The sequence below is a fragment of the Protopterus annectens genome, chromosome 9.part0 (assembly GCF_019279795.1).
Source record: "Protopterus annectens isolate FY-2018-M chromosome 9.part0, PAN1.0, whole genome shotgun sequence".
NCBI lineage: Eukaryota > Metazoa > Chordata > Ceratodontiformes > Protopteridae > Protopterus > Protopterus annectens.
The window spans coordinates 1,505,566,539-1,505,591,524 of record NC_056743.1 but is presented as its reverse complement, the minus strand read 5'-3'; the positions used below and the strand labels follow the sequence as shown (position 1 = coordinate 1,505,591,524).

Below are 24,986 nucleotides of genomic sequence, written 5' to 3'. Positions count from 1 at the left end.
GAGTACATCCTTTGAGATTGCAGACATATGTGAAGAAGGCCTTCTGATTGTCTTTAGTAGATGTGGCCTGTTTGGACTCTGCTTTGGAGGATTTCACTAGTGCTCTTATTTGCTTGTTCAGGCTAAGGAGAGATTGCTTCCATTAGGCACCTTCTCCTTCTTGATCCTGGGCAGCAATTTTTATTGCAGGTGTCCACCAGACAGGTTTACTCTTACTTGAGGAGGATGATTTTGTCCTTTCGGGTATTCCTGATACCATGCAGCTATATAAATGTTCGTGTAGTAGTGTAGGTTTGGACATATGTGCCAGTTCTTATGGAAGGGGGGGGATAATCAGCTTTGGAGAAGTTTTTTTTTTGTTTGACACTAGCTGGGGTGGGATCGGGGGAGATGGTGACTTTAAAAGTGACCACTTTGTGGTCATATCTTACCAGGGAGGATGACGTTGTAGGGATGCTGCAGTGGTTACTCATATTGGTTAATACCAAGTCCAAGATATTATCACCTCTTGTGGGGGTGTCAGCCAGTTGGTCCAAGGCATTTGCATCGACGAAATCAAAGAATCTCTGGGCATTTGTGTTTTGGCATGAGTAGTTCTTCCAGTCTATGGTTGGATAGTTAAAGTCAACCAGGATCAGCGAAAGGGTTTAATCTTAATAGATTCGAAGAAGTCCAGATAGGTGGAGTGGGCATTTTGAGTCAAAGTTGAGAGCCTGTAGCTAGCTATGATTTATCCCAAATCAGAGTGTCACCACAGATGCCACTTTGCTTTGGGACCAGTATCAGGAGGGATTAAGAGTACAAGGAGTGTGGGATGCAAACGTATACATATAAAAAAGATTGCTGCCCTTATCAAGGCATTTTACTCTGAATCATCTTTGGTCCCTAGGACTTCTTTCAAGTTATAGCACATTCCTGTGGTACATCAGTAAGCAAGGATGAATCATGCCATACCCCCCTCCTTTTCAGGCTAGCTGTGTTAGCCTGGGATATAACTTCATAGCACAGTTTCACTCTAAAGGCCTCCTACATGCTGTCAGAGCAAAACTGTGTGGCAGACAAGCTGTGGAAGAAAATGGCAGACCCTCCCAAATGCAAACTAATTCAGGGAGTCTTCCAAGATTTGAAATGTCTGTGAGGAGTTTCTCAAGTAGGCCTCTTTGCCTCATGTCTGAGTAGTCAGCTGGCAAGGTTCTGCTCCAGGACTCCATGCAAGAAGGCCTATAAAACATGCCTTTTCTTTTCCTTGGACAGGAATGTTTCTGTATGCATTTTCACCATTTTCCACTAATATTCAGGGTACTTCTGAAGATTCAGAAGGAATCCCCCTTTGTCATTGGGGTGACTCCCTTCTGGCTCAAGCAACCATGGTTCTCCCTTCTTTTGAAAATGGCCAGGGGCAGTATTCACAAGCTTCCTCATAGATTGGGTATAGTCATACAAGACACCATTTAACTTCAGTTAACTTCCTGGGTGATAGGATATTAATTCATTCTAAGCACCTCTTTACTGAGGAAGTGCAATATGTACTAATGGGAGCAAGAAAACCTGCTACTAGAAAATCCTGTGTTAGCAGATGGAAAATGTTTTCTAGTTGGTGCCAAGAACATAACTAGCTTCAGGGCTAGTTCTCTAGTTTTACAGTATTCGTGTGAGCTTCTGTCCAGTGCCCTTTATTCCTCTGTTAAGGTTTACTTATCATCCATTTCAGCATGTCTGCCCATGGATCCTCCTCTTTCAGTGCAGTCTCGCGTCAGAATATTTTTGAAAGTGGTATTGCATAAGAGGCCTCCAGGAAAGCCGGTAGCCTCTCCTTGGGATCTTGTTTGTGTTCGAGAAGCTAACACTTGCTCTACTTCAACAAGATAACCTGGCTGACTTTAAGATGTCCTTTTATTTCCATGTCGCAATATTCTGCATATGGGTTTATCCATTCAGTCTCACCAGTATCCAAAAGCTTTCAGTTCCTCTTAGGTGCGCCAGACGTCAGGCAAGGCGGAGGAAACGTGGGCCATAAAGGTGACGTTGGCACGCACCAGCCCTCAGAACTTTTCAGCCGCCATTGGTATGCCAGGTGTTCCTGCTACCACTGACGTCGCGATCGTGTTTGAGATAAGTACCCCATTGGGGAACCTTTTTCAGTCCTTACTTCTGTAACATTACTTGTTAATGTCATCCAGAAAGGGAAAGTGTCAGTGTGGACACCAGATCCCTCATAAGGACGCCCACTATAAATGTTTGTTCTGTTTAGGTAGGGCTCACAACTATAAGGCCTGTCCTATTTGCTAGGTGTTTATGCCAAAAACCCTGCATAGCCGGCTGCACACGTTAAATTTGTATCTTGAGAACCAATGCCTGAAACTCCTTATGCTTAGGATGGAAGGTTATTCCGACGTTCCCCCTAAACCACCTAAGAAGGCCAGAACCTTACAGCCTTTGACTTCTGCTGAGCCTCATCTATCTGACTCCCAGCCTGTGACCGACATAGGCCTGGTATCAGGACCAGATTCCGGATCCACTTCTGTGGAGGTCGCAGGTTACCTCTAAGGACACCACGCCATCCACAGACGAGAGCATGTCCACCGAGGCTACACCGGTGCCGCTAGCCAGTGATGGGGGGAACCAGTGCTTCATGGGGAGTTGTTAGAGACCTCTACTCCATTACAGATGTTCTTCTGTTTCACTGTTGCAGTCATCACATTTGGGTTATATGCTTGCAGTGGCCCTCAGTCGGCCTGATTAACAAAGTCTTGGGTCCTGCGTCGGTTGCTGTCCCTTCTTCCATGACGTCAGGTCATCAGGGGTATAAAACATGCAGCCGACGCCATTACATCATTCTGTCTTGCTGTGCGGTGCCGGAAGCAGAAACAGTTCGCAAGTGCCGGTCAGCCAACTCCTGAAATTTTCATTTTCAAGTTTCAGAACCGAAGTCTTCAACTAAAGCTAAGTACCCCATTGGGGAAACTTTTTCTTGCTCCTTACCGATGTCAGTAAAAGTTAATAATTGCATTTCTTGTGGAAAGCAAATACATCCCAAAGATTTTCATTCGTACTGTCTTCCTTGCATAGACCCTGACCATGATGTACCTTGCTGTCAGTTTTGTGCCTTATTTAATCAACGCATTGTCCGTCATCGGTATATTTTCGCCTCTTAGTATTTCGGTTCTTGGTTCAATTATCCAGAAATGTCATCGGTAAGCCATCCGACTACCGGAATTCCAAAAAAAAATGCAAAGATAAAGACGGAGACAGGCCGCCTAGGTCCAAAGCTGCTGACAACGCTCCTCCTAAGCCAGTCGCCAGTTCACTTTCGCAGTCCCTGATACCCGCTACTTGTGATCCGCAGGCCTCTACTGAGACCCATTCCGAGGCCGGTATGCCGCGAGATGCTTCAACTGTGGAACCTGTGGATGTCTGTACCTTGGATGGGTCTGCAGCCACCGGCTTTTGAGGGTGTATTCAGGCCTACGGACTTGCATATTAAACCAACGCCTCCTTCTTCTTTAAGGCCTAAACCTCGAACCATGCCTAGAAAACAGATGCCCAGGCCACATGCTCAGGCCCCCTATGCCTAAAAAAAGACAAATAAGAATGGCTGAAGATCTTATAACTTTAATCAGGGGAAGCCAACCACCCTCTTCTAAGAGACCTAGGGCTAAAATTGTTTATGAATCTTCTGACCAGGATTCTGATTTTTCTGATTCTTCTGATGATCTGGATTTACCCTTATCTACTAATGAGGATTCTTATGCAGAGGACTTTACTCCCTCTGCTTCCCCTCCTGAGGATTTTTCTTTTGGTGAAACCTTGCACACTCTAAGGGAGCATTTCCACTGGGAAAGCCAGGAGTTTTCTGATTCGAAAAAGAGGCTTAGGGATTTCTTACTCTTGCCTCAGCATAGGCCTTTAGCTGTACCTCCTGTACTAGACATTGTTGATGATGCCTTTTTGGAATCTAGTTTGGCCCCTGATTCTTTGCCTTCTGCTCCCAGAAAACCTGACAGATGTTGCAGGGTTCCTGATTCTCTCAAGTTCCTTTTTAAAAATCGTATTGTGGATCCAGAGACTATTTCACAGGGACCCAAGGGCATTAAGGCTTTTACTGCCAAAAACCCTATCCCTTCTGATAGAGACTCCAGGGCGCTGGATAGATGAGGTAAGAAGGTTTACACTTGTGCAAACTTGGCCATTAGGGCCTTAAACTGTCAGTTTCATATGTTAAAGTATCAACAACATATTATTGGATTGCTTAAACAGAAAATGATGTTGATTCCTGACTGTGCTGAAAATAAGGAATTACAGGATTTAATGCATTCTGCTGAACAGATTGCAATGTGGATTTGATTCTTTAGAGACCTCTTGCAGGGCTGCTGTCACTGGTCTGTACTCAGAAGGCATGCTTGGCTTAAGGAGCAATCTTTGCCTGATCATGTTAAAGTTAAACTGTTGGATGCTCCCCTAAATCAGGACCACCTGTTTGGCAGTAAAGCTGTGGAAGTTCTTAAAAAGATGGAAGATAAAGCTAAGTCTATGCAAACTGTTAAAGATTTCTTACAAGTTCAGCTTCCAAGATTTAGTAGGCATTGGCCCTCTAAGAATTGGTCCTTTCCGGCTCCTTCCAGGCCTTCTCAATCCAAACCCAGACAAAGCAGAAACCCCAGGTTTCAGTCCCAGGATATGCACAAGTCTAAGCAGTGGGGCGCTTCCGCTTCCAAATCTGAGATTAGTAAGACTCCCCCATATGGAAAACTGTCTCAATGACTTGATTTTAAAACTTCCAAGCACTTTTCAACTGAATGATCCTTTAGGGGGAAAGATTGCTCTGCAGGCCAAAAACTGGGAACTCATTACCCAGGACAAATGGGTTTTAAATATAGTGTCCCAAGGATACAGATTTCACTTGCACACATTACCAACGCCAAAAGGTTGGCCAGATCTATCCCCAAATCAGTGGGCTGAGGCTCAAAAGCAAATACTCTATTTTTTAAACATAAAGGTTATTCAAACTATACCAAAAGAGGAAAAAGGACAAAGTTTCTACTCAAGACTTTTCCTGGTACCCAGAAAAGACAATTCATGGCATCCTATTCTGGAACTGTCTACTCTAAACACCTTTTTGGTAATTCCAAAATTCAAGATGCTGACTCTTCACCAGTTGCTTCCTATGTTAGGAAAAGATGCCTGGATTTTAACACACTATTTAAAGGGAGCATACCTGCACATCCCAATCAGAGCATCTTGTAAAATATACCTACGCTTCAAAGCAGGCTACAATTACTACCAGTTCCCTGCACTGCCCTTTGGCTTATCTACTGCGCCTAGGGTATTCACAATTTGCCTAGCCCCAGTCATTGCATTTTGCAGGCAAAGAAATATTCAAATATACCCATACCTGGACGATTGTTTAATTCAGGCAGAAAGCCAGGACATACTTTTGAATCATCTGCCCTTTGTACAAAGGGTGCTAATTTGTCTGGGGTACACCACAAACGAAAATAAATCACACCTGGTACCCTGTCAACAAATCATATTCGTGGGAGCAAGCTTGAATACAACTTCCCAGATGGTTTTCCTCACGCCAGAGAAACAAATTTATTTGACAACCTACTTCAAACAAGTGGCCACAAAAACCCTACTATCTGCAAGGCAAATACTACAAGCCTTTGGGTTTATGGCCTCCTGCATTCTTCTAATTCCATATGCAAGACTGCATATGAGGAAACTACAATGGTATCTAAAAAGCCTATGGTGTCAACATTCTTAGGATCTAGAAGCAATGATTCCGATCATACCTTGCCTACACCTAGAGTTTCTTTGGTGGGCAGAGGCCTGCCACCAAAACATGGGGCTACCATTCACACCACCCCCTGCCGCCTAAACCCTAACAACAGATGCATCAGATTATGCATGGGAGGGCTCACCTGGCAGGGAAGTGCATTCAGGGCAAATGGAACCCAAGTCAAATGCACTTGCATATCAATCAAAAAGAAATGTTAGCTGTACAGAATGCTCTGACAGCCTTCAAGGACCACATTCTTCCAGGACACTTAATGGTAAATGGTAAAGACGGACAACACCACTGTTATGTGGTACATAAACAAGCAGGGGGGTACCCATTCTTAGCCCCTTTGCAGTCTAGCCATGGCATTGTGGAACACAGCCCTGAGCTACCAAGTGCATTTACAAGCTCAATTCCTGCCAGGAAAACTAAATACACTGGCAGACTAACTAAGCAGAAACCTCATGGACCCACACGAGTGGAAACTGGAACCAAGGATTTTCAACATGTTGACAAGCAAATGGGGGAGCCCAGATATAGACCTGTTTGCCTCCCCCCAGAACTATCAATTGGACAAATTTTGCACAAGGACTCCCCACAAACAAGCTTGGAAAGTGGATGCTCTGTCCTTCAGCTGGAAAAACCTATCAGTTTATGCCTTTCCTCCTCTGCTCTCCAAAGTACTACTAAAGATCAAACAAGACAAACCAAGGACAATTTTGATTGCACCAGACTGGCCATGCCAACATTGGTACCCCCTCTTGCATAGTGTGTCACTGTTGGCCCCATGGCACCTGCCTGAGACTCCTACCCTATTGTCTCAGCAGGAGAACCAGATTCTGCACCCTCCGCTTCATCCACTAAACCTAGCAGCCTGGCTAATTGCCTAATCTCTCCTTTACCATCCCTCAGTAAACCAGTGATGGATATCATTTTAGAGGCAAAGAGGCCTAGTACTAGAAAATCTTATGCTGAAACATGGAAAAGAATCTGTGCCTGGAACCAATCTCAAGGGATGAGCACAGCAGTGCCCAATTTACCTCAGATTTTACAGTACTCAACTGAGATGCTTCACAAGGGCCTGTCTTTCTCCTCCATCAAAATTCACACCTCATCCATTTCTGCTCATTATGACACAGAACCTCCCCTCTTCTTTCATCCACTGCATAAGCAGTTCCTCAGAGAGGCCAAAAATCTACGATCACACAGGAGAGCCCAAACTCCAGCCTGGGACCTTAACTTTATATTGGAAAAGCTCACCCTTCCTCCTTTCGAGCCAGCTGTCACTGTGGATTTAAAATTCCTCTCTTGGAAAACAGCTTTTCTTTTAGCACTCACTTCAGCAAGAGAATTACAGGCCCTCATGGCAGTGGAGCCCTTCATCATCTTTCATGCAGACAGGGTGTCCCTCAGGACCAATCCCTCCTTCATGCCCAAGGTGGTATCCAGTGTGGCCCTTAATCAGTCCATTCATAGGCCAACCTTCTTTCCTAATCCACAGAACAAAGGGGAATGGGTGGATACTGCACTCCTTAGATGTGCACAAACAACTTAGATTCTACTTGGACAGGAGTAAATCTAAAAGGAAATCTGACCAACTGCGGGTGGCATTTGCTGCAGGGGCAGAGGGGAAGGCTATTTCAAAGCAAACCATTTCCAAATGGATAGGACATTGTATTCATTTCTGCTACATGCACAATGGAAAACCTATCCCACAGTGGATCAGACCCCACTCAACCAGGGCTGCATCTACCTCTAGCCTTTCTCAGAGGCGTCGCTACCAGGGATATCCTAGAAGCTGCTACCTGGAGTTCTGTACATATTTTCACCAAGCATTGCCATCTGCCAATTTTTTCTAAATCCAGAGCTGACTTTGCCACTGCAGTCTTGCAGGGCCTTATAGCTTGCCCTAATCCTATCTAAATTCCTCCTCCCATCCTTAGCTTTGGGGAATGTACCCAAATGTGATGACTGCAACAGTGAAACAAGAACATAGTGCAGTTGTGTACACTTACCATAAATGTAGATGTTCAAGTGTATAAACTGTTGCAGTCCTGGTTACCCTCCCACCAGTTCCCTTTCTTCTTTTGGCTATACCTCTGTTCTCCTTTACTATGCTCAAAAACTTTTTGGTGTATTTGCTTTTTTGTTGGATGTATAACCTTGTATATTTATAGAGTTAATTGCTTCCCATTAGGGGGACACCTGACATCTGGGACAAGAAAAACTGATGTAATGGCATTGGCTGCATGCTTTATACCCCTGATGACCTGACGTCATGGAAGAAGGGACAGCAACTGGTGCAGGACCCAAGACTTTGTTAATCAGGCCAACTGAGGGCAACTGCAAGCAGATAACCCAAATGTGATGACTGCAACAGTGAATACACTTGAACATCTACATTTATGGTAAGTGTACACAACTGTACTTTCCCGGTTTCCAGGAAACCAGCCACCACTCCTTTAAAAAAAAGAGAGAAGAGAAAACATGTTGCTCCCTCTTCCAAAAGCATGCCTGACTGGCAGGCCTTCAGTCAGAGCCTCTTCAGTGCCTTTATGGCGCTGAGGCATTCTCCTTCTTTATCCTCCACCCCTCCTCCTCTTCTAAGCCCCAGGTCTATGCATACAGGCCAACCTCCTAGGGATGAGGAGGTCCTTTCAGATTCCTCTGAAGAATCTCTCTCCTACAGTTCTCAACTTCCTTCTCCTTTGTGATATGAATCCCTTGAAGAAGAGTCCCTGGACCCAGATTCCCTAGTGGAAGATGTAACCTTCAGTGTGACCATTAGCAAGATAAAGGAACATTTCAAATGGGAATCCTCAGAAATGTCTACGGTACATAAGAGGTATTACAACCTCATTCAAATGGAAAGCTCATCTGCTTTTCCTTCCAGACTTCCTAGATGCCTTTTCTTCGGCAGCCACTAATCCTGACTCCTAGCCTCCTGCTCCACGCAGACCAGATAGGCTGTACAAAGTACCTGACACTGCTAAGCATCTGATAAAGTGCCCCCCAGATGTTCCAGCCACTGTCTCTGTGGCCACTGACAAAACCACCAAATTACTACCCACAACTACTATTCTTCCTGCTGACAAGGACAACAAGACCATGGAGAGATTAGGGAAAAAGATTTATACCTCTGCTACATTGACCTTTAGAGCCACTAACTAGCAGACCCACATGGCTAAGTGTAACCCATCTCTTTTACAATCTGCCACCAAACGTTTGGCAGATATTCCAGATTCCCTTGCTAAAACAGCCCTGTCCTCCCTTCTGGCCCTTACATCTCAAGTCATCAGACACTCCATTAGGTGCAGCTACGATGCTGCTGAATCCTCTGCTAGGTTAGCAGCATCAGCATCCGCCCTACGCAGATATTCCTGGTTTCGCCTACAACCCTTGCCAGGTGGTTTTAGGGCCAAGCTCATGGATGCACCCCTGGATAATGCTGCACTTTTTGGATCTAAAGTAGCAGACCTCTTTAAATCACTACAACAAAAGGGAAAAGAGATGCAGGACCTCAAACATCTCCTGGTCTCACTTGTTCACAAGTTCCACCGGAACTATCCCTTCCAAAACACAGTTTATCAGGAAACAATCCTGGCCTACCCCCAGTGCCAGACCCCAAAAACAAACCAGGAAACAACCTCTTACACCTAGAGCACCTTCTGCCTCTAGCCAGAGGACTTCCTTTCAGGACAAGGCAGGTAGCGTCTTGACTACCTGCCACCTTTGCCTCAACTTCATCCCTCTAACATGCCCCTGTCTGCCCACCTCTCTCACTGTCTCCCTCTGTGGACCCAGATCACCAAAGACAAACTGGTACTGTCTATCCTCAAAGATGGCTACTACATGACTTGGCTCTCTCCTCCCATATGGAAGGGCATCCCCCACCCCCCCTTCACAGCAACTGCCTCTCTTGCAAGCAGTGCTGCAGACATTACTAGACCAGGGCACTATACAGTTAGTTATCTCCTCTGCAAAAGGAAAAGGGTTTTATTCAAGGCTCTTCCAGGTTCCCAAAAAAGACGGACCATGGAGACCCATCTTAGACCTTTCCTACCTCAGTGTCTTCCTAAAGGTACCCACCTTCAAAATGCTTACCCTGTCCCACTCTTTTTCCTCTGATTACTCCTCAGGGATTTATGGCTGCTCTAGACATAAAAGATGCCTACCTCCACATCCCTATCAAACCCACCCACAGGAAATACTTAAGATTCTTGGTGGGCTCCTCTCATTGGCAATGTTCTGCCTTGCCTTTTAGTCTTCCCACTGCTCCCAGAATCTTTAGCAAATGTTTGGCTCCAGTGGTAGCCTACGCCAGAACAAACTGGATACAGATATTCCCCTACCTGGACGACATGCTCGTCCAGGCCCCCAGCCAACAAATACTACAAGATCACCTCCACCTAGTAGTGATCTCCTTATTGCAGTCCCTGGGATTCCAGATAAATCTGCCACAATCCCACCTTCAGGCAACTCAGGACATTGTCTTCCTGGGGTGCAGAATAAGAACAGACCTTATGGAGCCTTCACAAAAGTGAGCTCCATGTCAGATCATCTCCTCCAGGTGTCTCTCGATCCAGTTGACTGCAAGGCAGTACCTGAAATTTTGGGTTTCATGGCAGCCACAATACCCTTGCTACCTCTAGCAAGGCTCCACATGAAGAAGTTGCAGTGGTACCTTCACTCAGTCTGGAAACCACACAACCAGCCCTTGGAGCACATTGTACCACTTCTACCCTGCTTAAAAAAGGAGATACTTTGGTGGTGGAGTTAGATACAAAGAAACACATGACTCCTACTACAACCACCAGAACCCACCCAGGTCAAGCACACAGATGCCTCGAACCTGGGCTGGGGAGCTATTCTACGACTAAGACGGGTGCAAGGCTTGTGGCTGGTTAACCTAAAATCAGAACACATCAATGCCAGAGAAATGAGAGTAATCCTGCTTAGCCCTACAGGCTTTCCAACCCTTCCTTTGACAGGGGACTCTTCTGATACACACAGACAACACAACCATACTGCGGTATATCAACAAGCAAGTGGGGACCAAATCCTACCTGCTTTGCAGGCTAGCTCTCTTGGTTTGGGAGATAGCTACCTCACAGGGCATCTCCCGGCGAGGGACCTATATCCCCTCCCTCCGCAACAAACAGGCAGATTTGTTGAGCAAAACCAGCACAAGCAATCACGAATGGGTGGCTGCACAGAGAGGTCATCTTGAATCTGGTCCACAAGTGGGGTATACCTCAAAAACACCTGTTTTACCTCCTCCCTCAACAGGCAACTTCCTGGGTTTTCCACAAGGACACCAGAACCTCAAGCACTGTGGCAACAAATGCCTTCTCAGTCTCTTGGAAGGGGAAATATCCATATGCATCCCCTCTTACCTCATTCAGAAAACCCTGCTGAAAATACAGCAGGACAACCCAAAAATCTTGTTAGTGACTCCTTACTGGCTCAGACAGCACTGGTTCCCCTTACTTCATCTGTCCAAGGGCAATTACCACAAGTTACCCCCCAGAGTGGACCCCCTCCCACAAAGCAAGGGATCACTAATCCATCCACAGTGGCAGATGCTCCACCTAACTCTGTGGTTGACAGGATTCTGATCCTTTTTAGACACTTTACAATGAGGATGTGCTCGATGTCTTGCAGGAGGCCAGGAAACCTTATACCAGAAAATCGTATCTCTCCAAGTGGAAACAATTCACAATTTGGTGTCACAAAAAACATCTGGATCTGCTTCTCAGTGAACCTCCCCTAGTGCTGTCCTATTTATGTGAGCTACTGCAGTCAGGTTTGGCTTACTCATCCATTAAAGCCCATCTGTCTGATATTTCTGCCTGCTTATCTCTAGACCCCCCCTCTTGCTTCACACCTACCTTGCAAACTTTTCCTCAAAGGAGTTCTGCACTTTAGGCCTCCTAGGAGACCCATTCCCCCTCCTTGGGACCTCAACTATGTGTTAGAGAAGCTTACGCTACTTCCCTTTGAGTCAGCTAATATGGCCTCCTTAAAGCACTGCACCTGGAAAACCATCCTGCTGGTGGCTCCTACCTCAGCTAGAAGAGTATCCGAACTCCAAGCCTTTATGGCTACACCCCCCTTTTTAGTTTTCCACAAAGACATAGTTACCCTTAGGACAAATCCCTCCTTCATGCCAAAAGTAGTCAACGACGGGTCCCTAAACCAGGCCATCCAACTACCCGTTTTCTTCCCTAACCCACAGGGAGACAGTGAGAATGTACTGCACTCCTTGGATGTGCATAGACTGATAAGATTTTACCTGCACAACACCAAATCTATCAGACAGACAGACCAGCTGTTTGTATCCTTTCATCTCAGGGTCCCTGGGTAAGGCAGTTACCAAACAGACTGTTTCTTCTTGGATATCAAAAGCCATAACCTTTTGCTACCAGCTTCATGGCAAGACCCTGCAAGGGGCAGTAAAAGCTCATTCCGCTAGAGCAATGGCATCTTCAGAAGCCTTCTTCAAGGGTTTGGATAGCCCTTCAATTCTCGAAGCTGCTACTTCGACATCATTCCACACCTTCACTAAACACTACAAGCTTGACTTCATCTTCAGGTCCAGGGCAGGTTTTGCCAGGGCTATCCTGCATGGATTCCTGGAATCTGCATGTAGACCAGCACCCCAACCTCAGTGAGCTTTGGCACTCACCCATATGCAGAATACTGCAACATGGGAATAGAAGGACATAGAAAAGTTGTGTAAAGTCTTACCATAATCAGAGATGTCCTTCTCTTCCATGTTGCAGTATTCCTTCCCGCCCACCTTCCCCCCTCTTCTGCTACATTTCTTCCCTTTCTGGATGGCAGTGATATAGCATTGCCCTTACAGGACTGGCTCCGAATGGGGCTACTCTACTATGGGCTGGTGCCTGCCGACGTCACTTTTATGGCCCACGTTTCCTCTGCCTTTCCTGATGTCTGATGCACCACAGCGGGACTGAAAGCTTTTGAATACTGGCCGTATGTATGTGAGACTGAAGGGATAAACTTATATGCAGAATACTGTAACATGGACATCTCTGGTTATGCTAAGACATTATATAACTTTTCTTTCTTAACATGGAAAACAGTTTTACGTCTTGCTGTGATCCCTGCACGAGAGGTATATGAGTTGCAACCACTTATGATGAGTCATACCATAAGTGGTTGCACTTTCCTACCTCATTTTCCACTGGGGCAGGGAACCTTTGACAGCTATTCCTCCTTTTATGCCTAAAATGATATCAGAGTTTACTTTAAGACAAACTGTCCCTCTTCCCATTTTCTTTCTTGAACACAAAGTAAGGAAGAAAGGATACTCCATACCTTGGATGTCTACAGACAACTCTGATGATATCTTGACAGAAATACATTTTTCAGATCTTTGGATTAATTGTTAATTTCTTGAAGGTAAGATAACCTGTGTCAAAACAGACCATTTCAAAATGTTTTTCTAAGACTATTACCTTTTGTTATACTCACCACAACAAGACTATTCCAGGCAGGGTCAAGGGCCCCCACTCTTCCAGGGCCGTGGCTTCATCAATGGATTTTTGGAAAGGGTTGGAAACAACCTTGTCCTCTGTACTTAAAGAAACCACCTTGATTTGTTCTCTAAATCTAGATCAGGCTTTGCTAGCACCATTCTCCAGGGGCATCTCCCCTTCCATCTCCCAAATGTAGTAAGCTTTCCTATATAGCTAAGGGTACAGTGACAGTGCTGACTATAGTACAGGTGCATAAGTAAACTTGACATTAACAGTAGATGTTCATGTGACTAATGGGGAGAGATGGGCGAAGGCTGCTAGCCTAGTCAAATAGAATTTGATATATAATTCTGGCATTTGTAAATAAATGTAAAATACAGACTTGTGTTTTAAAATGTAAGAAAACACTGTAAAATGTGAACTTCAAGATTGTTGCAACATTGCCATCTGCTGTAAGGAAAACCAAGCCAAGTATTTCACATGTGTCTTGTAAAGTTGAAAAGATCTTATGGATCTCTTTCATGTTAGAATTCGGCTCCAGGACGGCTGTATGACGATTTCATGCCCATTGTTTTAAGGCTAATGTTTATGACTAGAATTTAGATATGGAAGGTGCTTTATTGCTCTGGTTTCTGCTAGCATATACATGTGAAATATCTTGTATTGTAAGTTTCTGAGGAGGTGTTAGATTGCTAAATAATGCAGTTTGTGGCCTGAGAACTCAGACCAGGTGTTAAGATGATGCAATATGAATACTGGGAAAACCCAAGTATCAAAAATTATGTAATTTTGGGAGGGCCTTAGAGACATGTTTGTTAGTAATGTTTAAATACTATTTCTCACAAGAGACTGGAAGCATTTTGACTTTGGACATTCAACTTATCAGCACTCTACCTTGTGCTCACATGTAAGTTTTAGCACTGTGATGTCTTGTAGGAATAGTTAAAGCTAGTAAAGATTAATTAGGTATTTTTCTTTGAAATCAGACCTGTCCTACTGTATTATTTTAAGTTTCTGTGTGATCTGTGAACTCTTGGATATCTCTGTGGTGTAGTAGTTTTGTCTTGTGTTTTAATTATTTATTATTAAATATTTTAAAACCTTCTACCTTTGGCTGCTTTGTGTAGAGATAAGCTCTAGAGTACATTGCATATTTATAGAAGTTATTGTAATAGGCCACTCTAAAGTAAGCCTTGACTGTTAGTCATACTACCATTGGATAATAATATTGCACAGTAATAATTTGACACCCTTTTAAGGGCCTTTTAGTAGCTGATATTATTAACTGGGTGGTGGCAGTAATTACTACTGTATAGTCTGGGTAAAGGGGCTCAGTTGGAGAATCTGTTTCAGCCTTTCCCAGGAGTGTCTGTGAAGTTGTATAAATACTTATATCAAAGTGTGTTTGTGTGTTGTGTCAGCTATTTGGCAGGGACATGAAGCACTGGTTGGACAGAGAGGGTACTGGAGGTTTTAGCTTGCCCATTTAGGCTGAGACCTGGACCCTATAGCTGTGCCACTAGGGAGTCTTATTGGGGACCTGGTGAGCAAGGGAGCAACCGGCCCCAGACTGACTGTCATCTCTGTGTGCATTTAAGGGAAATTGTACTTTACTGTGTGTATTAGTTATCCTTTCCTCTTCTAGGAGACAACCTCCCTGCTGTTAGTGGTGAGGATTGAGGCTCCTTGATTGCTGGGCCAGGGCACAGTCGTCACAGTTCAGATGATCACTGATGCAGTATCTATTCTCTCCTTCATCCCCCTTGTTTTTGCATGTTGTTTATGCCCGGGCGTGATTATTTTTTGTTCTTCCTACTATTTACCTTTTGGGGATAAGCACCCTTTTCTCTCTCTTGGCAGGAAAGATTTGAAGAGTTTGATGTTCAAACTTGTCTTTTGGTCAGCTCCGCTTCAGCTGTCTTGACAGCATGGGTGCATGGAAAATGCCCTAAAGCTTTAGAAGCTGACCAGCTGTTATGTCCTTTGCAGGATATAACCCATATAGCTAAGGCTACTGCAGTAATGATCATTTGAACATCTTACTGTTACAGTAAGTTTATTTACACAGCTGTACTTTCTTCCTGCATTGGAAGCTGTTTTAAGGTCCAATTCCTCCTACTTCTCACAGGAAGCCTAGATGGTGATTACTTATTGGGATGATCTTTATAACCTTGTCTAGAGTATTGCTGTGGTTTCCTTCAGTTTACTCTTAATGGGTTGATGCAGAATGTTTCTTTTACTGTGTTCTCATTGTGTGTAGTCCTTCATTTTACTTGTAGTGTCATAGGGATAACTTGTTGTCATGGGGGCAGTGGGGGCTTTTTATGGGAGGCTCTACTTCTCTCTGTTTAAAATCTTATAAAGCTGTCATGTTTCTCATTGTGCCATTTCTTACTTCTTTTCAGTGGTTGTGTTTTCAGGTGTACAGCTTCTGCTTCACTTTGCCATTTACATGCCTTTTAAGAGGTACCAGGAGGTGCTGGTTGGCATATTGAGTGGAGGTACAGGTTTGGACATGAATGGTAATGCACTTGTTACCATAGCACATCTGTAGACTGGTGTTTTGTTATGGTTTTTGAGTCTGTGATTACCACTAAACACATTTTTGACTTCGGCTTTTTATCATTTCCTGGGATGGATACTAAACTATTCTACCGATCCATGGGTGGATGTTCCACCCCCACCCCGTTCTTTCCCGTAGTTGTTGATAGATGATTGCCTGGAGATGCCCCATGCAGATTATTTAATTTGTGTTGATAAGCTATTATCCTTCATGAGGTCTATTTTGATATACTGGACCGGAGGACTAGGCTGCTGGCCTTTGTAACTGCAGAGTCTGTCTTTTCTAGATCCTTCACGTTCAGCACACAGACTACAGTGTGGTACCTTATCATGCAAGGGACACAAGGCTGCCCATTCCCCTTGTAGGGAGTTATAGTAGTTCATTCAGAGTTTTTCTGTAGTCTTAGTATTTGGTCTTTCAGCATCACTTATTTCTTTTGGTGAAAAATATGCTGGTGGGTCCTGTACAGCTGTTTTCCAGTTTTCTCCAGATATTGCAGCTCTAGTGACTGCATTTAGACCAAATATTCAGAGGTGGAACATTCTAGCAATCAGTCCCTCTGCCATCAAGGAGATCAGAGATCATTGTCCTGCCTTCTTGCCAGTTAATCAGTAAGTAGAGTTCTGGGAATGGTGAGGTAATTATGTGCTTTTGCTTGTGGCTTTGTGTATTCCTGTACATTTTCAAATTTCCTTCTTTGTATCACTAATGCAGTATTCCAAACTGTTGGATTATCTTGCCAAATAACCAAGACTTTCTTCTGGGGTACTAAAGCCAAAGCCGTCTTTAGAGCCATACATCTGACGTATCACCTAAGCCCATGGGCATAAGGCATAAGGGTACATAAGTGGATGTATGAGCATCAGTCCATAGAGTATCTCACTACCAGTCCAAAATAGCATCTCGCACTAGTCAGTCTGTTCTAGGTCATTGGTACAATTGGCCTCAACTGGTTCAGGTAAGTGTCCCACTGCGGAACCTTCCTTTCCTTTCCTGAGTTATTATTGTTTGTTGTTCCATTAGATGTCAGCTGGCAGAGGAAACTGCAATTGTGATAGGCAGATTCTCTAGTAGGATCTCCACACCCAGTGTCTTTTCTGCATAGGGGCATAGCACAATTGTAAAAATTGTATCATCCGTTCTCCATCTCACCTGAAACAGACAGTAAACAATAGGCCTTATCTATAATAGCTCAGGCTTCCCTAGTGGCCTTACGCAGCATAAAATGTAATTATGATGCAGTAGAACATTTTTCCAAGACTGCTACTATTGTCTCTTTGATCGGGTCATTTGCATGGTTAGGTTCTCAACCCCTTCCTGAAGATATTAAAGCTAAACTGTTAGACTTCCCTTTAAACAGAGATCTAGTGTTTGGTCCAGAAGCTGCTAGTTTTTTGAAAAACATTATATGAACAATGTAAAATTACAAATGACTATAGACAGACCTTTATTACTTCAGTACCAAGATTCCAAAGGTATTACCCTACCAAGCCTACTTCTTTTGATAACTGGGAATCTAGACCTTCTTATATGGCCAAGAAAATGGATGCCTCCCTATTCAGACAAGTCTGCATGAGTACCCTGTGCTCCTTTCCCATCCACGTGGTCATTCTCTACCTCTTTCCAAATTATTCACCTTATCCATAAAAAGTTGGCTACTCATCTTCACAGACAAATGGGATCTTTCTATCATTTAGGATGGGTGCAGAATGGCTTGGAAAGAAATTCCTCCTTTCATTTGCATCCCCCACCTCCTCACAGACAGATACAGCTTCTCTATCCCGTAATCCAAACTTTAATCAACCAAGGTACAGTAGAGTAAGTACCTCCAAAATATGTGTTCCAGATTATTCATTGTGCCAAGAAAGGGAGGATACTGGAGACCAAGTATGTATGTCTCCACTCTCAACACCTTTCTCAAGGTCCCATTTTTTGAAATGTTGTCAATGCAGACCGTGTTACCACTTGTTCTGCCTCAAGTCTTCATGGTGCCTCTTAACTTAAAGGATGCCTATGTATACATCCCTATCCACCCTGCTTACTGGAAAATGTTGAGTTTTTCTGCTGGCTTATTGCATTTTTAGATCTCTGCTATGTCTTTGGGCATTATTACAACCCACAGAGTCTTAAAAAAGTGCCCCCCCCCCCAATCATAGCTTTCGGCAGGACTCAGGGAATCAATATATTCCCTTACTTGGACAACCTATCGATACAGGCACCGTCTTAGCAGATGTTCTTGGTGCATCTGAATTTCATCCTGTCCCTTCTCTAAGGACTTGGATTAAACCATCAACCTCAAGAAGTCCGCAATGACACAAACCCAAGACGTAGTTTTTTTGGGATGCAGACTAAACATAAAACTCAAGCAGGCTTTACTGCCACTAGGCAAAATGCAAAACCTAACCAGTTGCTTCTTCTTTCTTCTCCCTCTTCAGTACTGTATGATAAGGGAAATCCTCAGAACTCTGGGTCACATGGAAGCTACCCTTCCCCATGATCCTGCTTGCTAAACTACACATAAGGAAAGTCCATTGTTAACTCAAGTCCACCTGGTCCCATCATTCAAATCCCCTGGATGCACATTTCCCTCTCCTGTCTTGTGTAAAGAAGGAAATCCTATGGTGGATAGCACAAATATAGCTCAACCCAGGTCTTCTCCTCAAATTACAGACACCAAAGCAGGAACTGCACACACATGCAACAAACAATGCACAGCAAGCCTGGACAGGCAACCTGAGAGTTTAGGGGCAATGGCCAAAAATCTAAGATCACATCACATGAGACTGAAGGAGATGAAGGCAATACTGCATGCCCTGCAGACCTTTAACCACTACTGGAAGATACGTCCTTTATTAGTATTCGCAGATAACACTACTGTCATGTGATACATAAACAAGGGCACTATGCCTTACTGACTGTGACATCTGGCTGTTTTCACTTGGAAACAGGCCACAAAAGCAAACCACTCTCAACAAGTGGTTTATATTCCCTTACAGGACAATAACCTTCTAAGGAGGTCAAGGGAAGATCCGCACAAATAGATGCTGGATATTCTTACATGTAGTCCACAAATGGAGGGTGCCACAGATAGACGTATTTGCCTCCCATCAACAACAAGCAATTCTTATTCTTTGGCACTAGGACTTGATGTTCTCAAGCTTGGAAAATGAGCACAGTGCCAATTTCTTGGAAAGATAGCTATCTGTGTGCTTTCCTTCCACTTCCTCCCCATTCCCAAAGTCTTACTAAAGATACAAAAGGAGTGCCTAAAGATTTTACTGGTAACTCCCTTTTGGCCAAGGCAGCATTGTTTTTTCCTTCTCTTCTGCCAAGCCAAGGGCCATCACTCACACACAGCAGGAGGACCCACGTTTCATCTCAACTTTGTTATATGGATGGTAGGATGCACATTCCTTTTAGATACTGATTCTCTGAAGACATGCTGAATGGTCTGTAGGAGGCAAGGAAACCTATTACCAGGAAGTCTTGCATAGCAAAATGGATGTGATTTCTCTGTGGCGTCTGAGGAACAGGCCCAGTTCAAGCTAACATCCCACTAGCCCCGTCTTATCTGTGAGAGCTTCTGAAATCTAGACTAGCATACTCCTCTATTAAGGCACATATCTCAGCTGTAGCTGCTTGTCTATCTCAAGATCCTCCTCTTCTGGCTAGACTAGAGGTAAAACAGTTCTTGAAGGGTCTACTCCACCTGAAACCACCAAGGAACGCTATCCCTTCTGCTTGGGATCTCAACATTTTGCTGGAAAAACTTACACTCCCTCCCTTTGAGCCAGTAGCCTCTGCTTATCTCAAATTCTGTACATGAAGGAATATTTTTCTGGTAGTTCTTATCTCTGCCATATAAGTATTAGAACTACATGCCCTAATGGCCACTCCTCCCTTTCTTATTTTTCACATGGATGGGGCATTGATAAGGGCCAGTACCTCCTTCATGCCTGACGTAGTCAACAAACTGTTCCTTAATTAGGCAATTGACCTGCCTACCTTCTTCCCTAACCTATAAAACAGGGGCGAAATAATTCTCCATTCTCTTGATGCCCATAGATAACTCAGATTTTGGCTAGATAAGACTAGATGTCTGCAAATCAGACAAACTTTGTCTCCTTCCAAAATTCGAAACTAGGAACCCAGGTTCTAAACTAACTGTTGCTAACTGGATTTCCAAATCCATTACTTTTTTGCTACACTTATTGTGGAAAATCCCTGCCTTCTCCTGCAAAGGTACACACTACCATAGCAGTAGCCTCATCTGGAGCTTTCTACAATGGGATTTACTGTAGAACCATTCTAAAAGCAGCTACTTGGTCTTCATTACATACCTTTACCAAACATTATAGAGTGGATTCCTTTTCTAAATCCAGGGCTGCTTTTTACTAGGTCAGTCCTTTCTGGACTACTGTATAGTTGTCTTATGCCTCCTTCCATCCTTTACTCATCATATGTTTTGAGAATCACCCAACAGTTTGGAATACAGCTACAGTGATCTGGGGCGAACATAGTACAGTTGTATAAGAGCTTACCATAACAGTAGATGTCCTGCTGATCACTGCTGCAGTATTCATTCCCATCTGACCTTCCCTCTTCTTGCTTTCTTCTGCATCTCCCATGGACCGAGGGGGATCACTGTCCTTTTTTGCCTCCCCTTCTTAGCTGACCTACTTTTTCTCAGGCTTCTACTGGCTTACTGGTTTAGAGGTAGTCTGAGGGTTTACAGTCGTATATCTCCTTATGTACCTTTTTTCTCACAGGCTTTGGTTACATGATGGATGGATATGTGTAGAGAAGGTTTTAGCTTTGGTACCTCGATGGCCATCTTGGTTATTTGGTTAGCTAACCCAACAGTTTGGAATACTGCAGCAGTGATCAGTATGACATCTACTCTTATGATAAGTTCTTACACAACTGTACTGTACACTTAACAAGTCCAAGTCTTATCAGAGAGTTCATGGGCTAGGATGGCTAAGATTAAACCCATTCTAAGTGCCTCTTGCTGGCCAAATAGGGCATGAATTTATACTGCCCTCCATCATAGTATTTGGTTGAAAACTGCACCTCAGAGTTTAACTCAGGATCTTTCTTCCTCTGACCCTGATAGCTCAGGCTGGGGTGCTAATAGTGGAAGTGATTTACTCTTTGGATGGAGTGTTATCATTTGTCATCCAGCCAGCCAATTGTCGTTGAGCTTGTTAACACATACTGAAACATCAGTTTCTGATGCAAATTCCTAGGTAGTCTTCAGCCCGTTTTTCCCCTGGAGGGCATAATTTGAGGTCCATCGGTTGCAGTCCAGAGAGCAAGGTCTCTTTTTCCCTGTTGTAAAAACTCTTCCCTTTCATGGGAGTTAGAATCCATAATTGGTAAGCTTGCCTGTCTGGACTTGGAATGCTTGTCCAGCAGTGGCTAAACTCCCTTTATACTGGCTCCATCACTGCAGAAGATCTTGGAGCTTCAGTTATGGAGGTGCTTAGATCTCCTTTGTTCCAATTTAGAAGTGAGTTTCTGTACCTTCATTTACCCTTTTTCTTAAAAGTTCCCCCAAGCGATCCAGTCATCTACCCTTAACTTTGTGGGGTTATAGGGGTGGAAACCATTGAGAGAGCTCTTTATTTCCCTGTGATGTATACCTTCTCAAATGTTTCTGAACTGACTATATTAGTTTAAGTGAATTTGTAGCTTTGCAGTTGCCAGGCTTTCAATTTTTAATGGATTGGTAAGTGTTCCATTTACCGTTTCAGGGATTCACCATTTTAATGATTTGAAGTCTAAGCATCCTAATGCTGACTCATCAAGGGCACCTGTCCTTCCCTGTGTTCAAAGTTTGCCCTTAGCAGCTGAATCAGATGGATGCTTGCTTTTGTCTGTCATTTGGCAGGCTTATTTGCTGCCACATTGGCTTGAATGTGACTCAGTGGTTCAGGCCTTTTTTGGCTAGACCTTCTTAGAAAAAATGTAATTATACATGTTTTCTTGACAAATGCTTAATCTTCATCCTGTTTTATCTGCCTGTCTGTCAAGCACTTCTTTTTTTTTCAACCCCTTTGATAGACCTGAAGATACAGTATCTTCAACTGATCGCCCACCAATGAGGAAATTCTCTCGCTATAAGTACCTGGGTGACTGCTAATTACAATATGTTAACAATGCTGGATGTCCTGCATCTTTATAGTACTGTAGCACACAGAACAACAAACAGATTTACTTTACTTTTTACATCTGAAAATTTTGTAACTGAATTTCATTTCTGTAGTTGAATTTCTTTTTTTTTTTCTGCTGTTTTTCTGCAACTGTATTTGCATCTCCTTCATGGCTGTAAAGGACTCAGACCAATCCACCCACTTTGTTAATAAAGTAAAAAATCATTGTTCGGTTTCTCTATAGAGTCCATTTTTTTTTTGTTAGAGATGTCGCAGTACTTACTTTAAATGTGGACTGACAATACTAAACAACATGTAATAAATGAACAATTCCACTGAATGTCTCCCTTTAATATGGTTTGTAGTCTTGAGCTAGTGGCTACAAGCTCACAACTGCACCACTGACCACTTTATAACATGTAAGGATGTTGGCCTTAAATGCATGATGCAGCTTTGGGTTATACCCAACACCTGCTACACCACAAACTTACATTGAGCAGCTGCAGAACAAATTTACAATAATTGGCATTCCTAAGGTTTTTACTAACCTTTTTTGTCAGTCCAGTACCTTCTTGTGTTGTCCTACCAACAGTAACTGAAATTTGGCCAGGATACCTTTACATGCATGTGTGTTCGCAAGCATGCACACACACACACACACACACACACACACACACACACACACACACACGTGTGTGTGTGTGTGTGTGTGTGTGTGTGTGTGTGTGTGTGCACTCATATGTACATAAATTTGCACACAGTGTTTTCCAGAATGGGGTAATGATAGCTTTGCTATGGCTAGTACCAAAATATTTGTCTTTGCAACACATTGCTACCTTCTTTTAGAACAGTGTGAAACACCAGGAGCACATTTACTGTTTAGTGTTAAAATAAGCCAACCATGGTATAAGCCATTGCTGAAGCAGTCGCTCTTCAAAAGGTAGAACCCAACAGTTAATAACACACCAGAGTTACTCATCCTTGTATGCTAATAAACTATCTGCCAGAATCTTTTGAAATTGAATATTAAGATTCTTTGCTGGAAATAAACTTAGTATGCTTTTAAAATTAAATATGTATGCTATTTATTTGCAAAATTAAATGCAAAATAAAGGCATTTAAATGGGCATATGACAGTGAAGAGAAAAAGTTTTGCTATCAGCTGTCTAAGCTGAAGGTTTACTGCAAACTGCCTCTAACATTTAGAAGCGTTTAGCAGCTGTAGAAGTCACACAGGCAGTGAATTCTAGGCATGAGATCTTGGTCCATGAAGTCCTTTGCATACTCCAAGTGATAGACTCACTAACTGCTGATTAGTAGTTGTACTGTGAACTTAAAAGAACCCCAGGCTTTGTATTTTCAATTTGGTTGAAAATTAAAATGTAAAAATTCTTGCTTGCATAACCATTTAACTGTAGAAGCAATTGCTGCCCATTTATGGTAGTAGCCTTTAAAAGAAGTGGTAGATGTACTGAGAGAGAAAAACAGAGGTCTTTCATTTGTCAGTCTGCTTGAGAAAATATTTTTCAAAGGAGTAATTAAGTTCTGTAGAAAAGAGAATTCATGATCTGCACAGCTTGCATTTTTGTCAACTTTGCTGCAAAGTGTTACATTTACCGCATCTCACTAAAAGACAGCTGTTATTTCACGCTTCTTGTCACAAGAAATAACATGTATTCTCACCATGTCATTAAAAAAGCCAAATACTGATCATTAAGGAGATAAGTACAACCATGGGCCCCAACAAGGACAGTCCTTTTATAGATCAACTGATAAAAGTAAGAGTGATATATTTTAAATATCCTTTGTTAATAGCACTGTTTTGCATTTTTTAGGTTTGAAAGAAAATGTTGAAATGATTGGGCAGTTAAACAGTTTTGATGAAGGAAATTTTGATGGTTTAGTGTGGTATGATGAGTAGTTTTGCTTAAAGATGAAACATTATGTTTAGGTTGCTTTGATCTTTGCTTTTCTTGTAGTCTTTAGGTGGTTACAGTAAACCAGAAAGGAAGGCTCGTGTACAGGAGACATATCAACTATCCCGATGGACCCCGATTCTGAAAGATGTTATTGAGGTATGATGGAAGTGTAATTCTGATTTTGCTCCTTACATGTTGAATATAGAATATCTTCTTGGAAGGAAACCCTTATGTATAGTTAGTACTGAAATTAAAATGATCTGCAGTAAAATAAACAGGTGTTGATGAGAGGTACTTTCAATATTTTCTTTGTTTAAACTTGAGCAAAATCTTTCAGACTCTTTAAATGTCTTGTGTGGACCAAAAGGTGATTTGCCATTTGAATGTAAGACGCTCACGTGTTAAATTGAAGAAGAGTTTTCCACTTGCATGCAGCTAATTACTGGTTGATAGGACATTAGCCTTTTATGCCAACTTCACAAATTATCTACTGTAGACAAAAAAATCCACTGCCCTTTAAAAGTTTTTTATTATTATTTCACATTTTTTCAGCATACAGTATCTATGACCTTGTTTCTGGCCACCATAATTGTTTGATTAGCCCTATCTTCTCTTGTGTTGCAAGTAATTTAATCTGAGTACTCATTCTTTGATGATGTCATTGTTGTCAGGCTTCCAAACTGTTATAACTAGTCTAATTTCATATATTGTCGACAGTGTGTAGCCATAGGGGTTTCTTCCCATAAAATATGAATCTACTTTGAAAATATTTTTGTAGTTAGTAATTAAATTTGGGTAATGTTCATCATTCTCGCTGCTGTAGTAGTGTATTCTGGCAGTGGCACAGCAACTGGCTAGCTTTCCTAATCTCTAACCCCTTCCACAAGTCACTCTGGTGCCTATAAGCTAAGCCTTTCCGAAGGGAACTATAAAAGTATCCAGAATAACTGAATCTTCAGTGCTTTCTTGCCACATTGTGCAGCTGCAGCTTTGAGGCATCTGCAAACAGCAGTCAGTCAAGATAGATAAGACCTCCTTTGGAGAACATAATAATATTTTGAGAAC

The 24,986-nt window shown here is 42.9% G+C and overlaps 1 protein-coding gene across 1 annotated transcript in view; it reads left to right on the top strand.

Annotated features, from left to right (window-relative positions):
• LOC122810712 (syntaxin-binding protein 2-like) overlaps positions 1-24,986 on the top strand; it is a 1,751,886-nt gene that overhangs the window by 1,485,054 nt on the left and 241,846 nt on the right. Inside the window, exon 17 of the mRNA XM_044082277.1 lies at positions 23,982-24,077. Within this exon, the coding sequence (XP_043938212.1) occupies positions 23,982-24,077 (96 nt within the window). The remainder of the gene's footprint in view (positions 1-23,981; positions 24,078-24,986) is intronic.